The sequence below is a fragment of the Pollachius pollachius genome, assembly GCF_949987615.1.
Source record: "Pollachius pollachius genome assembly, chromosome: 18".
In the NCBI taxonomy this organism is placed as follows: Eukaryota; Metazoa; Chordata; class Actinopteri; order Gadiformes; family Gadidae; genus Pollachius; species Pollachius pollachius.
The window spans coordinates 18,745,102-18,761,608 of record NC_136951.1 but is presented as its reverse complement, the minus strand read 5'-3'; the positions used below and the strand labels follow the sequence as shown (position 1 = coordinate 18,761,608).

The following is a 16,507-nucleotide window of genomic DNA, read 5'->3' as shown; positions in this document are numbered from 1 at the left end:
AGGCCTGATCTCCTGCCCACCTCTTAAGGCCCCGTAGGGCAGTCTGCAGAGCTCAAACACAGTAGTCTGCGGAGGAATAAGATACTGTAAAGCTAGTTTATTGATGGAAAGACTGCTGCCCAAGGAAGTTTGAGCGCAGAGCCGCTTAAGGATTAAGAACGAGCTGTTTTGTTTTTTTTTGTATTTATGAGCGGTTTTTCGAGGGCATCATACAAGAGCAATATGCGCTTTAAATTCAACCGATGAGCTAAGCAATCTAGTGCATGAGTTATCTAACCATCAATAATTCACTGTTGGAATAATCGCCTTCCTGGTTTTGTATACTTAATATGTATACCGATAACAGTAAACAAGCAATCCTATGATGTACATATACTTTGTTATATAGTTTGTGCTGCTGCATTTTAATGTTGTTTTCATGTCGTTACTTCCTGGTTCCAGCCTTTGCTAGGTATGGATATATATGGCTTAATGTGTTACTCTTGATGAGAAAATGTCAATAATTCATCTGATATGAATCAGAAAATATGAACGTTATAGGGAATCCACAGCAGGAGTTGGAAGGATTGGGATATGAAACCAAAGATATATTTACTGATCATCGATGTGTGCAATACCAAACAAAATGAATTAGTAACTGCATGCATGCATTACGCAGTTCAGCCCATGGTCTTCTTTGTAAAGTCAATGCCTGGTCCTCGGTTATATCTCATCTAAATATTACATAGACCAAGAAAATATATTAAGGGGGTGTTAAGGTTAACCAAACTCCTCCAGTAGTCCTCTCAAGGCCTATCAAGCTTCTAATGCAACATTAGAGATTACAATTGAGATAAAAACTCCTAAAAACAAGTGAGGCAAAGCTTACAGCCGCAGGAAATAAAATGTTTTTATTTCCAATTTGTTCTTCCTGCCCCACCTCACCGGAAATATTTCCTTACCCAACCTGGATCTGAACCCGGCTATCTTTTGTAGTTGTAAAAACCTATAAATACCGAATCAAAGTTATGACCGGGCATATCCTTACAAATGAGACCACATCCAAGGCGTAATCTACCGTTTCTGTGGCCCTTTAAAACTGCCTTTAAACGGGGTGTGTGATGAATCTTTACTGCGCTCAAATCACTCTGGTTTACACGTCTCATCAGAGCAGCTCATAACAACATAACATCCCAATAATACCGTTCACAAAACGGGGGTATTCAACCTCGTATTGAGCTCCGCGCCAACACATATATTCACCGAGGAAGAGAACCTCATGCATTGATAACGATTTGGGCGACACACACTCCAGGTGAACACCGCAGTCACCCGCGTCCGTCTCTATCCGGGGCTGACATTTGCTCTGACATTTGAGCCGTGGAACCAGAGTGGTCTGCGACTTGGGGGATCCGGCGCCACGCGCGTTTATTAATTTATTTTACCTGGTGATGGATGAGATGTCATTAAACCCTCGCCTTCACAACAGCTGGCTGCTGTCGGGCTGAGGCAGGCAGTGTCGGGCGGCAGCCCGCTCCCACACCTGTACATCCTGTCACAGCGTCACAGCTTGAGCAGTCCCAGCGGAGGCAGATGCTGTGTTGTGTTGCCGTTGCGTGTTTTCACACAAGGATGGGGTTGTGCCAATGCTTCCCTCGGCAGGTCGGGTTGAGCCGTATGGCGATGTGTGTAGAGGCTCGTTCAGACCAGGCACTCGAGGCAAGACAGTACGATATAAGATGATTCCATTAAAACTAGACTGATCACACAGATTACTAAATGAGTACCAAAACCGTTTCTATAGTAACCTAACATGTTGGGGTCCCATTGAGGTAATTCTGGTATTCTGTAGTACTCACATTCGCCTCATTTGACAGCTGTCAATCAGAACCGGACGCTGGTAAGATCAGTTGTATTCTCAGACTTGACATTGGCTCGTCTCTTTGGTCTGAACCAGCCTCACGACGTGGACAGTGTTGCTAGCCACTGGGTGTTGTTCTGTCCCGTTTTAGTCTTTTAAGTTGACCATGAAATATACGTTGTGTCGATAGAAATGCTGGTCCTATTGACGATTGATTATTGCGTTCAATTATTGTGTTAATTACATTCATGTACTAATTGAACTTCCCCTCAGGATTCCCCTGTTAGTTTAAACACAGATCCCCCCCCTGTCGATATCTTCATATTCATTTTGGATGTGATTTTAATTCATCTAAAACGTAATCTTTGCCTTTATGAGGATCGTATTAAAGGATATGCCAGGGATCTGAGCAGACAGGTGGCACATAGTACACGCTGTGCAACCAGCTTGCCTTGAATATCAAAGTAGATCCGGCTCAGTCCGTCTGGTATCCCTCCCCCCAGCGGCCGTATCACACAGCTGCACTCCAACCCTTACTCTACAAAGTCCGCCTCGCTTGGTGAATGGGTCTCTTCCCAGGGAGAACGGGACTGAAGCGCGTCAGTGAAAGACAGCGCTGTAAACATGTCCACGTGGCCGCTTGTTTCCTTCACAGTTCTCCCCCGGCGCCCGGATGCGAGGCTGTGAGGCGGCGAATGCTGCTGTGCTCCTTCTAACATTCCTTTTGTACCCCTCCTCCTCCTCCTCCTCCTCCTCCTCCTCCTCCCCCACTCACCTTATCCTCTCTAGGGTTACTTTAGTGACCCCTGGAATGTGTTTGATTTCCTCATCGTAATTGGCAGCATAATAGACGTCATTCTCAGTGAGATCAACGTAAGTAAGACGCCCCCGCCCTCACTCTCCACTCTCCTCCTGCCGCTGGCCTCTTCTCCTCTCCTTCTCTCTTTGTCCTCTCCACTATCTCTCTCTCCGTCTCTCTCTCTCTCTCTCTCTCTCTCTCTCTCCCTCTTTCTCTCTCTCTCCCTCTCTCTCTCTCTCTCTCTCTCCCTCTTTCTCTCCCTCTCTCTCTCTCTCTCCCTCTCTCTCTCTCTATATTCTGAAGTCAGCACTTCAGCTCAGACACTGCGCAATCTGGGCTTTTCCCCTCCTCCCTTTTCCACCTCTCTTTTCCTCGACTCAGTCCTTCCTCTGCCTCTGCCTCTTCCTCCTCCTCCTCCTCCTCCTCCTCCTCGGTCCCTCTCCTCCCTCTCCTCCTCTCTGCCCGTTCCCAAATCCATGAGGGCCACCGCAGAGAGCTTCTTGCTGAGCGGTGGTGTTCAGAGGCAGCCACGCAGGACAAAGGGTTAGGCCCCGAAGCCAGGGTCCGTCCTCTTATTGGTCCTCCCTGAGTCGACCGCTTCCCCTTCGTTTTTCCTGCCCGGAGGGAATTGCGCTTTTCCTGGGAACCGTTTTTTTTTGTTTTTTGTGCTTTTCTGTTTGAGAGCCGGACTGTGACATGTCCCCGGGGTTTGGGTTCCCTAACTAACAAATCTAACACACTAACCAATCGCCACCGCCCACTTTTTTTCGGAATCCTTTTTTCATTTCTAACTCCAGCAACAGTGGGGGTTTTTCCGTTGACGTTTGATTTGCAAAATCTGTTGTTTACTGTTGTTGTTTTCATTGTTGTTGTTGTTCTAGTTGTTGTTGATATTCTCCTCTCATGGACAAGCATGACCAGTCGCCTCAGCTCCTCCTCCTCCTGCTGCACATCTCTTCCAGACTCCTCCTCCTCTTTTCGTTCTCTTTCTGTTCCGTTGGTTTCTTTATCGATTCTTCCTCCCCTCGCTGCTCCAAACCAAAAAAAAAAAAAAGCGCTCATATATATATTTATAACTGTTTTATCTTATTTTCTTCCTCCTCTCTCCTTTGATTTTCCTTTTACATGTTGCGTTTTTAATTTCTTCTTTTAAATGTTCTTTTGTTTTGTCCTTTTTTCTTGTCTTGTGTTTCCTCGTCTTCTTTTTCTGTTCCTGTTTTTTCTGTCTCCGTGTCTCTGTGCTGTCCTGTCAACTCCCAACTGCAGCATTATTTTGTTGACGCATGGAACACATTTGATGCATTGATAGTTGTGGGTAGCATTGTTGACATAGCCATCACAGAGGTGAACGTAAGTAGTGCCACTCTCTCTCCCGCCCTGCCTGCCTGCATCCCTCCTGACCACAAGAGCGCAAACATGACTGCTGTACCCGTCTCGGGGTTTTTCTGTGGACCCCCTCACAGATTTATTGAGTCTTTCTCCCCATCTGTCCCTCGCTGTTTTGAAAAAAAAAATGTAATGCATAATTCATAAATTGGAGAGTAATATCCAAGTTGATAAACAAGTTGTTTTTGTTTCCCTCCATCAGTCCTTTTCTGTTTTTAGTCATCTTTCTTCTTAAAAAAATGATTGATTAAGGAACATAAAACGTTATACAGACAGTGAAAAGCCTATAGTCGATAAATACAACTTGCGCTGCATTCCCTTAAACCCAGCCCTCCGAGACGGGTATTGCTGCTTCTGTTTGCTTGAGCATCAATACAGCCCCTCAAACTATCGCATTCTCCGCAGCACATGTGTGGTGGTTGTGTTGATGTGGTGTTATGTTTTCTTAACCCTCTTAATCATTGCGACCGGGGATGTTGTCCATTCCCCTGGCATGATTGACACTGCATTAAATGACTTCTGGAAAGGTGGTGTATCCAGGGCCAACGATAGAATCACAGAGTTTATACCAAATACACTGCGTACTGCAATGTAGGCTGAGACCGATTGGAGAACCAATGTCCTGCCCTGATGTCGGTGTTTTATTAAACATCGGCCTGTGGTCATCATCAAGGAATTGATTATAATTAGATAGATATAAAGTTTTAAGTTGTGTATTACAAAATACATGTATGTCCCTACATTTATAATCAAAACTTAAGTTAACTGAGTTTGAACAGTTCCAGATTCACAAGTGGTGTCAAAGACAGAGAGGACCACATTCAGCTATTTAGGTTTAGGTTCTCAGCATCAAGTTTGGCCTTCTCTTGGTAACAGGTGGTTTCAGAAATGGGCAAAGTTCACTGTTAAAGCACACTTGTTACCTTGTGAGAACTAGCGAACAGGCAGGTCTTAGGAATATTCTTCAAGGAATTCAAGGAGATGGAACAGAGAAGCATCCATCTTATTCCAACCTCCATTAGACTTTCAGTGCTCTCAGGCCTACTGACAAGATGACATCCCACTCTAGTGTACCAAAGTAAAGAAAGACCCCAGCTTTCCCCGTTTTGTGTCCTGCTAAAGTCGAGAGTTACCTAAAATGTAATTTACGTTGCGCCAGATCTCTGCTCTTTAGTGTGGGAGGACATATTCAATGTTAAGACAATGTTTAATAAAGCCTCCGTAATGTGCGGAGGCTTTATTCTATATGTCTATAGATATGTTTCTATATGTCTATAGAAATGTATAAAGAATATTTGGATCTAAATGACTGATACTCAAGACTCACTGTGAATGTGTGGGTCTTGAATGAGGTCGTTGGCCAGCGAATACACACACCTTTAGTCATTTGTTCAGTTCACCAATTCAGCACCCTGTTTGTCGGTTTGGATTATGGTTTTGGTTTGATTGGTTTGGTTGGTTGGTTTGCGGTTTTTAACCAATTATTTTCACTTCTAACTTCTAACCGAAAGGCATGCACTCAGTCTTTCCGTTTCACTCTCTCCGGCCTTTTGAATTGTATTTATTATTATTTGGGTTCGAGAGAAGCCCGAGCTAGAGTTAATGTTGCAATGTTTTTGAACGGATGTTTTTTCTTCTCCTTTTTTTCTTCTTCTTCACCTTATAAGAAACCCTCTTGCACTTTATGACGCACAGCTTCTGCCAAACGTTTTTCAAGCAAACATGTAACGATAAATAAAATAGCACCAGTCCTGAGCTATATTTTGCTCAAATTGAACAGTCCAAATTGATCATCGAAACTTTATCACACCCACCTTGCTCCTCGATACAGGGTGCTCATTGGATGGAATTGGATGATCTCTATCCCAGTCGACCAACCAGATTCCCTCCCTAGTTATCGATTTAGATGATATCACTGCTTTTGTATTTTTTCCCCTAAAACCTGTGGGTGCTTCTTAAATCTCCTGATCTGTTATTTTTGCATTCCTTATCTTCTTTGGATTTGGTTTTAGAAGAACTGGTTATAGCAGATTTGTTAGTGTTTTGCACTGATCTGTGTCTTGACTGCATCACTCTTGCCCCCTCTCTCTCTCTATCTCTCTCTATCCCCCTCTCTCGCTCTCTTTCCCTCCCCCGCTATTCTCTCCCTCCCCCCCCCCCCCCCCCCCCCCTCCCCCCTCACCTGAAATGCGAGCTGGGCAACATGAGTCTCTTGGGTCACATGGTCACTTCCTCTCAAACCGATTGGTTATTGAATCGATTTAACGGATCAATTAAACAGCCTCTCGTAGTATAAACACACGGTTCTTCGAGAGACCTATGTTGCCTACTGAACACACAGGTGTTGCTTGACACAAAATATGGATATGCATTTATGACGCATTTGCAACGTGAAGTACTTGTCTGAATTCACTGTTGGCCGCTGCTCCAATACTGGTGGCGTCAACAGCTTCAGTTCATCTCACTTCACTGTATTTATTGTTCGTCACGGAGCCATTAAGTGATTTATATTAATTTAGTTGAACTACTGTAAGTTTTTCTGATTGAAATTCATGATGGCTTCATTCACACACACCTTTTTCAAAGTATTGCAGAACATCAATATTGTGAACGTTTGGATGTGTGCTTTCAAAAAACACATTGGCAACAACTCACCCTCCCAATGACACAAACACACGGACACATTTCCACCCCTGACTTGCCGACCTAATCCAGCTTTCCATCTCTTCCTTACAAAGAAAGAACTAACTTCTTTCCTTCTTTCCTTCTCAACCTGACTCCCCTTGCTCTCGCTCTCGCTCTCTTTCTCTCTCACGCGTTCCTACTCAACGTCTCTTAACCCCACGCACCTCTTTCCTTCAAGCATCTCTCCGCACAGTGTATCCTCCAGTCACCGTTACACCACCCTCCGATTGCTATTCCTCCACAGTGTAATTCCCATGTTTCGCCCCTTAATCCACTCTCTTCGGCCTCTGTGTCGAGCTCCACCTTTTGTGTGGACACAAAAATAACTTTGACATTTTAAAAAGCCCGAGCTAAAACGCAGACTATTCCCCCAAACTGAATATGAATACGAGTATTAGTTTGTTCGAGCGCCCCCCCCCCCCCCCCCTCGCAGTATTTGCATATTGTCTTTGTTGTTTTTCATCCTGTTAATCACGATGGTCAGGGGGCTTTGAGCGGCCAAACGCATCCCAGATCCGAATCTTCGGCCATCCGCTCTGATGCTGATGCTGCCGCTAAGAGGATCTCACTGGATAATCTGTCTCTGTCGGAATGTGGAATTCACTTCTACTCTGAAAAGCACCACTTCGTATCCAAACGCCGTGCACCGCGTCGCCCGGTTAACCTCCGTCACCGGGATCAGCACACGGTGACGATATAATGTAATGTTGTGATCCCGGGAGAGCTACTTAGCGGCGTGGCCTCTCGCGGCATGCGGTTAGGTCAAAGCGTGGTGGAATCGCCCATCGCAGAGACAGCAGCCATTGTCCTCTGCCACCCGGATGCCTTTGAGGATAAACCCTCAGTCGCTCTAAGCTCTTAGGGTCCAAATGGCCAACCCCTTCTGGTGCACTTCTGTCCTTCATCTGGCAGGAAGACAGAGACAGCCACAGGCACGCACTTTTCCCCCACCACCACATGCACCACTCACTCTCTCTCACTCTCACTCTCACTCTCACTCTCTCTCACTCTCTCTCTCTCTCTCACTCTCTTACCCTCTCTCCCTATATATCTCTCTCCCTCTCTCTCTCTCTCTTTCTCTCCCTCTCTCTCTCTCTCTCCCTCTCTCTCTCTTGCTCTCTGTCTCTCTCACCCTCTCTCCCTATATGTCTCTCTGTCTCTCTCTCTCTCTCTCTCTCTCTCACACACATAAAGACCCAAGTCCTGCATACATACTCCTATATCATACATCATACATTAAAAAAGTAAAAAGTCTGAAATGAATGATGTAAACGCATTGCTTAAGCACACACAAACGCACTCACACACACACACACACACACACACACACACACGCACACGCACAGAAACCCATTTCCTGATGGTTCCATGTTATTATCTCAAGTGGGGTTGCGGTGTCCCGGTACCCTCTATCCCCGGCACACTGCAGTATCCGTGCAGGAATACTACGTTCTCACGTGCACCCACATCTCCCACGCACCAGGGCTGCACAGCCACACTGCGATGCAGCCAGCCCACCACTTCACGACCAGCTTCACAGGCTCCACAAACGCACACACGTGCACACACAAACACAAACACATCCGCTTGTCACTATACATACACGCATGTAGAAACGCAAAGTCCCCCCTCTCGCTATGACGTCATTCCTCAAACACACACACACACACACACACACACACACACACACACACACACACACACACACACACGCGGGCGAAGGCGCTGCTCTAGTGCTGATCTTTGTTGCCTTTCCTTAAAGCCAGCTGACTCGTCCTCGTCCTCCTCGTCCTCCTCTTCCTCCTCTCATCCCCCCGTGGTAAGGCCAATGGTACGCTCCAACGGTAACCCTGTCCGCCTCCCTTCCTCCACCTCCACCTCCACCCCCCAGCACCCTTGTCCTCATCCTCCTCCTCCCCCCCCCCCCCCTCCCTCCATCTCCTCCGCGCTCTGCTGCCAGAGCAGTTGTACACGGTGATCAAACCTCTCAGCGCTGCCTTCATCTCTACAGCTTTGCCGTCGCGCTAAAGGCTTCCCTCTCTCCTCTCCTCTCTCCTCTTGTCTCCGCTCTTCTCCTCTCTCCTCTCCTCTCTCCTCTCCTCTCTCCTCTTGTCTCCTCTCCTCTTTCCTCTCCTCTCTCCTCCTGTCTCTGCTCCTCTCCTCCTCTCCTGCTGTCTCTCTCCTTTCCTCTGTTGTTCTCCTGTCTCTCTGCTCTCCTCTCTCCTCCTGTCTCTCTGCTCTCCTCTCCTCCTGGCTCTCTGCTCTCCTCTCTCCTCCTGTCTCTCTGCTCTCCTCTCCTCCTGGCTCTCTGCTCTCCTCTCTCCTCCTGTTTCTCTGCTCTCCTCTCTCCTCCTGTCTCTCTGCTCTCCTCCTGTCTCTCTCTCCAGTGGTGGCCTCCTGTCTCTCTGCTCTCCTCTCCTCCTGTCTCTCTCTCCTGTGGTGTTCTCCTGTCCCTCTGCTCTCCTCTCTCCTCCTGTCTCTCTGCTCTCCTCTCCTCCTGTCTCTCTCTCCTGTGGTGTCACCCTGTCTCTCTGCTCTCCTCTTCTGTTATCCTGTCTTTCTGCTCTCTGCGGTTCTGCAGCAGCATGCTTAAAGTTGTCAGGCGTAATTCAGTCTGTGCGTTTGTGCGCATGTGTTTGTGTGTGTGTGTGTGTGTGTGTGTGCGAGCGAGTGCGAGTGTGAGCGTGTGTGTGCGTGCGCGCCTGTGTGTCTGCAGGTATATCTGTAAAAGTGAGTCTCTATTGTTGTTGACAGTGTGCACACGGCAATCACCGCCCCCCCTCCGCCCAGCACATCATAGTCGTTCCCCCACCCCCCCTTCCCCCTACCACCACCGCCACTTTTTTTTAGTCTGGGTGTGGTCCTCTAAGTGGTCTATCTTTCTATCTATCTATATATATATATATATACCTTAATCCTATCTCTCTCTTTATCTATCTCTATATTTCTCTATCTATCTCTCTATCAATCTATTTATCTACCTAACTTCTATCTACCTATATATCTATCTATGTGTGTCTGTCTGTTCGCTCTGTGTCTGAGTAATTCAGACGTCCCCTGGACATTTTCTCCTGTCTCTCGCCGTGCCTCTTGCTGTTCAGCTCCCTTCTCTTGTCCATCTCTTCTCTGTGTGGCACTCTGTCGCCCCCTGGGCTGCACTGTTGGTATTACACAGAGATGCAGACGTGTTGAGCAGTGTTGTGTCATTTCCTAAACACCTGGCAGAGCAGTCAAGAACAACTCGCTTGGTGCGTTGCTTTTTAGTACAACGTGTCCGAGATAAAAAAAGAAGTAGAAATTACAGTTTATTAGGAAACATTTTAATAAAAAGATTGGCACCCGTTTGTCTTTGAATGGGTGCACTAAATAGAAACAGCTTCAAAGGGCCGTATTTTGGATGCAAAAATATTCAACAAGTTGAGTATTCTGTGAATAAAAAGAACACATCACATGAGTTGCCTTTGGCTACGCCTGCAGACGTGTGAACAGTGACGTCATGTTATTATCCCTCTCTGTTGTTGAACCCCCAGGAATACATTATGAAGCACTATACACACGAAGGGCAACAAACAGATTCAAAACAGTTTAGCTCAGTAGGTCTAGCCTAATGCAACGTGTTGAATAATAAGAGAAGCAGTAATGCAGGCTAATGCTTCATCTGTGATAGTAACAGCCTATTGCTTGAATGTAAAACGTTAGCACTTTTGGGAAATGAGTCAATGTTTCATTGACATTTTTGGCCGGTGGATTTGGAGGAGCCAGAAGTATTTAATGATTAAGTGGTGTTGGAGCAGCTTTCTGTTAGAGGGTTCAATGTTGAATCGTTGGTTACTATTCTCTGGTGTTTTATAAATGGATGCAGAGGTTGAAACAGTATCTCCAAATATCCCTTTTGGGATTAATAAAATACAATTAGTTTAGTCACTGCAATTTCCTAGGGCGCTCCAGGGTTGAGATACAAGATAAAAACAGCAAAATACTAAAATGAATGAAAAGGCTTTCAAAAACAGCAGGCATTAAAGGGAATATCAAATGAAAGCGTAGTTATAAGGATGTTATTTAAGGTAATGTATAAAAGTATTTCCATTAACAAAAGATCAAGAGACAAATGCCTAATAAGTTCATATATTTGTTTTAGTATTACATATAAGTATTCAACCAACAAAATTTTTGTTCATAGATAAACAAACTAAATGTTTTTGTGACTTCTTTTTTATGTTTAGTAACAGGCTTAAAGTGGGTGTATAAAGTGTTTAATTTTAATGATAAAACATTTTAATGTAAAATACCATAAATCGATTTATCGAAACAGGAAGTTAATTTATTGAATCTGTTTGTTGCCAGGTGAATTTCAATGAGATAATTTTATTCAACAAGCGTGTTTGCCCGATTCTCTCCCAAACCTCTCTTGTCAGTTGGTTTTGATGGGACATTTTAGGACGCATTTTCCCTTTTAATAACTGTATGTGTGTGTGTGTGTTTGTGTGTGTATGTGTGTGGGTGTGTGCATGTGTGTGCGCGCGTGCTTGCGTGCATGTGAGTGCATTTTTTCTTCACTTTCTATATTTTGTGTCTTATGAATGGATGGATGGGTTATGTATGTATTTCCATTATGCATGTCTATGTTGTTCCTTCTGTTTATGTAACCGGTAACGGTTTGATATATTTTATATATCGCAACTTCTACTTTCTGTTTTTATCTGTATTGTCTTCATTTTTGTTTGTGCATGCATGTGTGTGTGTGTGTGTGTGTTCATTTTTACTATGTCTTATTTCTGCCTGCTATTTCATATGCGTGTCTATTTCCCTACACACATCCTACACTGGTGTGTGTGTGTGTGTGTGTGTGTGTGTGGATGCATGCACTTGTGCACCTGTGTGTGTGTGTGTGTGTGTGTGAGTGTGTATGCATGTGTCTATGTGTGCGTACCTGTGTGTATGTGCATCCCTTTGTGTGTGTGTGTGTGTGTGTGTGTCTGTGTGACTGCGTTCCTGCATTCCTGCGTGTGTGTGTGTGCACCTTTGCGTGCCTGTGTGTGTTTGTGTGCGTGCCTGTATGTGTGTGCGCGTGTATGTGCTTGGCCATGCGTCCTAAACCACCCAACAAAAGGGACTGCCGAACTCAGAAGAGAACGCCAGGATCTCCATCACCTTCTTCCGGCTGTTCCGCGTGATGAGGCTGGTGAAGCTGTTGTCTCGCGGGGAGGGGATTCGGACCCTGCTGTGGACCTTCATCAAATCGTTTCAAGTGAGGGAGAACCGGACGCAACACGCTGTAGCCGGGCTGGCAGGCTGGATTTACACCGCTAGCGCTACACCCGCCCAGAGGGCTAGCTGTTGCTATATGAGTAGCCACTCGGAGGACAAGCTGTCGTTGGGTTAGCTTGTGGATTAGCAGTTCATTAGGGAGTTTAATCAGACACAATGGATTATAATTTTTTATTATTATTCATTTTATTTTATCTTTATTTTACCAGGAATAATCCCATTGAGATTCAATATCTCTTTTACAAGGGAGTCCTGGCCAAGACAGCAGGATATAGTTCCACATAAAACATACATAACAAAATAGGCAACATAAAACAGAAAAAGACAATTGGCAATTTAACATCATCTCAACATGATCACCATTATATGACATATAATTAGTAGTATACTTATGTCTTATATTTTATTACACATTACCTAATTATCTATTTTATTGTATTTATTACACCATAGTATTTTTATTTATATTACATATTAAAAAGTATAATACGTTTCACAGGTCATTGAAGGACAATCTTTTTAAACTCTAAGAGTTTGCACGAAACAATATTTAACCTCTAGCAGAGCATTCAAGTAAAACACAAGCACATGTGTTCATATGGCGTATCCATTTGTAATATACTTGATAAATGCTTAATATTCTAACACAGTTTATTTGTGTAAATCCAGCCTGGGTACAGTCTTCCAAGCCCACCCCCCCCCCCTTTATAACCCCTCCTTCTTTTAGCCAATCAGAGGCAGCTAGGATGGACAGCTGTGTTGTCCAATTAAATGATAAATAAAACGATGCAGGATATGGGGGGCGGGTGGTTCTAGAGGATTCCATAGCGACATCGATTGTGAGAGTGATGTCGGAACATAGGAAGGGACTCTTTAATTTTTTACCATCATCTCCTTTTTGACATGTTTCTTCTCTCTGACCCCCCCCCAATCCCCTCATAAGCACCATGCTCCTAGCGTGTAAGAGCCCTCCATTCATGTAGTTGGGTTAAGCTATAGATAAGGCCAGAGGTGGACCTGCCAAACCCTGGAAACCCTGGAATGTCCGCCCCACAAAAGGGTTATTAGTGTCTTATTGCGGCACGCACACGGAAATCTGTCGACTTTGTTCACAGAGGGTTGCCTGAGAATTCGAGACTAACCACAAATGTAACATAAACAATAGGCAACGGGCTTTATTCATCAGGCAGCCATCTTGGCTCCAAGCACTCCCTGGGTGGGAGGACCATTTAGGGCCATGATGGAGCCAAAGACGGCCGCTAGGCAAATAAGGCCAATGGTGAGCAACTAAGTGGATAATGATAATTCGCAATGGGCTGATGACACGCCGCCACAGGGTCGAATCCCATTCAGAGCAGGGCAGGTGCAGTGCGTCCCATCTATTTGTAGCGGGCGGTAATCCGGCTCCATGTTCCATGGGGGGGCGCTGCGTGGGTTGGGTGAGTGCGTGTGAGCGCGTGGGCCGTGGCAGCGAGGGGGTTGCTGGTTCCATGCCCGTACTGACGCGTGTGTCTCCCCCCAGGCTCTGCCCTACGTAGCGCTGCTTATAGTGATGCTATTCTTCATATACGCCGTCATCGGGATGCAGGTAAGACTCTGTCCGGTCGGCCGTCTCCTTTCCTTATCTCCTCTCCGCGCTCCTCCTCTTCCTCTTCCTCGTGTCCCGGCGGTCTTCGTCCCTTTGTTTGTGCGTGTGTGTGTCTGTGTGTCTGTGGTGTGTTTAGTCCTCCTGGAGTCTTGTCATCAGGAGTCCTTATCTGTACCTGTCGTCTCCTCTTTTCAAAACCTCCTATCTCTCTCTCTCTCTCTCTCTCTCTCTCTCTCTCTCTCTCTCTCTCTCTAGCTCTCTAGCTCTCTCTGTCTCTCTCTCTCTCTGCCTCTCTCTCTCTCTCTCTCTCTCTCTCTCTCTCTCTCTCTCTCTCTCTCTCTCTCTCTCTCTCTCTCTCCAGATCTCTTCCATTTTCTCTTCCTCCTTCCTCTGTGTTTATTGTGTCATTTGTTTGTATTTCTGGGGTACGTCTCGTTGTTCAACCTACCCGGAGAAAGGGAAGGGGGGGGGGGGGGGGAGAGAGGAAGGGAGAGGTCATTCCTCCCTCCCTCCCTCCTCTCCCCCCCCTCCCTGCGGTGCTGCTGACCCCTGACCTGTGTGTTCTGACCCCGCCCCCACCAGATGTTTGGTAAGATAGCTCTGAAGGACACCACGCACATCAACCGGAACAACAACTTCCAGACATTCCCCCAGGCAGTGCTGCTGCTCTTCAGGTGAGGAGCCAATCACGCGGCCAGGAAGCCCAACGACCAATCACCATCAAGTCATGAGGAAGGATGTCACACAGCTCGGAAATGATAGTCGGGAAGCAAACTGTAGATAAGGCGATTAGATACAATCGAATAACTAAACATCACTAATGAAAAAATAAATATAATCTGTAAAATAAAATCTATAAATCTATGCTATAATTAAAAACATTTAATATCACCAGAGATGAGATTTTTCTCTCATGCAATTTAAAATGTCAACTCAAATTTTGTGTGTGTGAGTGTGTGTGTGTGTGTGTGTGTGTGTGCGTGTGCCTGCGTGCGTGTGTGGTTCTGCACATGCATACGCGGGCATACTCTTGTGCTGGTGAACGCTTGTGTTTCTTGTGTCGGACATGTTCCCGTGCATGTCTCCATGTATATGTATATGGATGTGGATATATATTGTGTGTGTGTGTGCGCGTGTGTGTGCGTGTGCGTGCGTGTGTACATCAGGTGTGCCACCGGGGAGGCGTGGCAGGAGATTATGTTGGCGTGCGAGCCCTCGCGACCATGTGAGAAGGGATCGACCAATGAGAACAGCTCTCTCACTGCGGAGGAGTGCGGCAGCAATTTTGCCATATTCTACTTTGTCAGCTTCTACATGCTGTGTGCCTTTCTGGTGAGTGCAGGCACAGATGGTCGCTAGGGGCTCACGCCTTTGGCCGTGTTCACATCTAGCGTTTTTTTTTAAATATGCCAGCGCTTGTTTTACACTAAATTCCTATGGAGCAGAGCGTTTCTGGAAAAAGTCACGGCCGTTTTTTTAAACGCCTCCCCCAGCGTTTTTTTTCTGCCATACGGAGCGTAGAAAAAAGTTCAACTTTCAGGAAGAAAGCGGACGACGTCAGGCGTCTTTTTGGCAACTGACCAATCACAAGCGGAACATTGACACTTCGTCACGAAGGAAACTCAACTGTCAAAACAAGAAGCAATTGCGGACAAATCACTCGGGAAAGTGCCTGTGGAGCGATTTATATTTTTGATTAGAGAACATGTCGAGATCTACGACATGTCTAATTGGCTCTAGCCTGGATACGTAGTAGGCGAGCAACGTCGGGTCTAGAATGGGTTCGTCACTAGGCGATAGAAAAAATGCTCTCGGCCCTTTTAGGAAAAAAAACGCTGCCAGCTTTTTTTTTTTTTTTTAAACGGTCAGCTCAACTTTTCCCGATTACAAAAAACGCTAGATGTGAACACGGCCTTTGACTCCAGTGAAAAGGCTGTGGGTTGGATCCCAGAGCAAGATGCTTCATATCTGACAATATGAAGCATTTTTCATATACTTTTGTTCATTGCTTTTTTATACACTCATTTAGAACATTGTTTGCGCCATTGTATTTGACAGTGTTACATTATAGAGAGAAAATGTAAAAGACGGGAAAAAACATACAATACAATGCAAAGACGAACATAAACATGTTGTTTTTGACCCTCAGATCATAAACCTGTTTGTCGCCGTCATCATGGACAACTTTGATTACCTGACGCGTGATTGGTCGATTCTGGGCCCGCATCACCTGGATGAGTTCAAGAGGATATGGGCCGAGTACGACCCGGAAGCAAAGTAAATCCCCTTCATATTGAATGTCCCCGATATACGTGACATTGGAGTTCATGCAAGGCTTTGTGGGTAAAAGGTTTTTGTAGTTAAGATTGAAGAGCTAGTATTTGAGTGTAATCTGTTAGAAATACTATAAGCGTGAAATGCTGTGTGAGGATATCTGTTCCCGTTGGCTGTGTTTCGGGCAGCAGTAGCTCAGGAGGTACAGCGGGTTGTTCGATCCCCGTCTCCCCCTAGCCGAGTGTCGAGGTGTCCCTGAGCAAGGCACCTAGCCCTCACTGCTCCTGACGAGCTGGCTGTCGCCTTGCACAACCGACCGCCGTCAGAGTGTGAATGTGTGTTTGAATCGCTTTGGATAAAAGCGTCAAAATCCCCTAAATGAAAATGTTTCAGTGCTGTGCCACTTCAGTCTAGTCGGTCATACTGATACTGATCTCTGAGTGTTGATCTGTGAGCGGTGATCAGTGTGTGTTGATCTGTGAGTGTTGATCAGTGAGTGTTTTTCTGTGATTGTTGATCAGTGAGTGTTGATCAGTGAGAGTTAATCTGTGAGTGTTGATCAGTGAGTGTTGATCAGTGAGTGTTGATCAGTGTGTGTTGATCTTTGAGTGTTGATCAGTGAGTGTTGATCTGTGAGCGGTGATCTGTGTGTGTTGATCTGTGAGTG

General features: G+C 45.7%; 1 protein-coding gene across 1 annotated transcript in view; it reads left to right on the top strand.

Annotated features, from left to right (window-relative positions):
* Positions 1–16,507, top strand: part of LOC307089612 (voltage-dependent L-type calcium channel subunit alpha-1C-like) — a gene marked incomplete at both ends in the record, with an annotated part of 101,161 nt that overhangs the window by 49,480 nt on the left and 35,174 nt on the right. Inside the window, 7 exons of the mRNA XM_079755967.1 lie at positions 2,630–2,713; positions 8,473–8,541; positions 11,821–11,958; positions 13,501–13,566; positions 14,149–14,240; positions 14,733–14,898; positions 15,716–15,843. Coding sequence (XP_079612093.1) covers positions 2,630–2,713; positions 8,473–8,541; positions 11,821–11,958; positions 13,501–13,566; positions 14,149–14,240; positions 14,733–14,898; positions 15,716–15,843 — 743 coding nt within the window. The remainder of the gene's footprint in view (positions 1–2,629; positions 2,714–8,472; positions 8,542–11,820; positions 11,959–13,500; positions 13,567–14,148; positions 14,241–14,732; positions 14,899–15,715; positions 15,844–16,507) is intronic.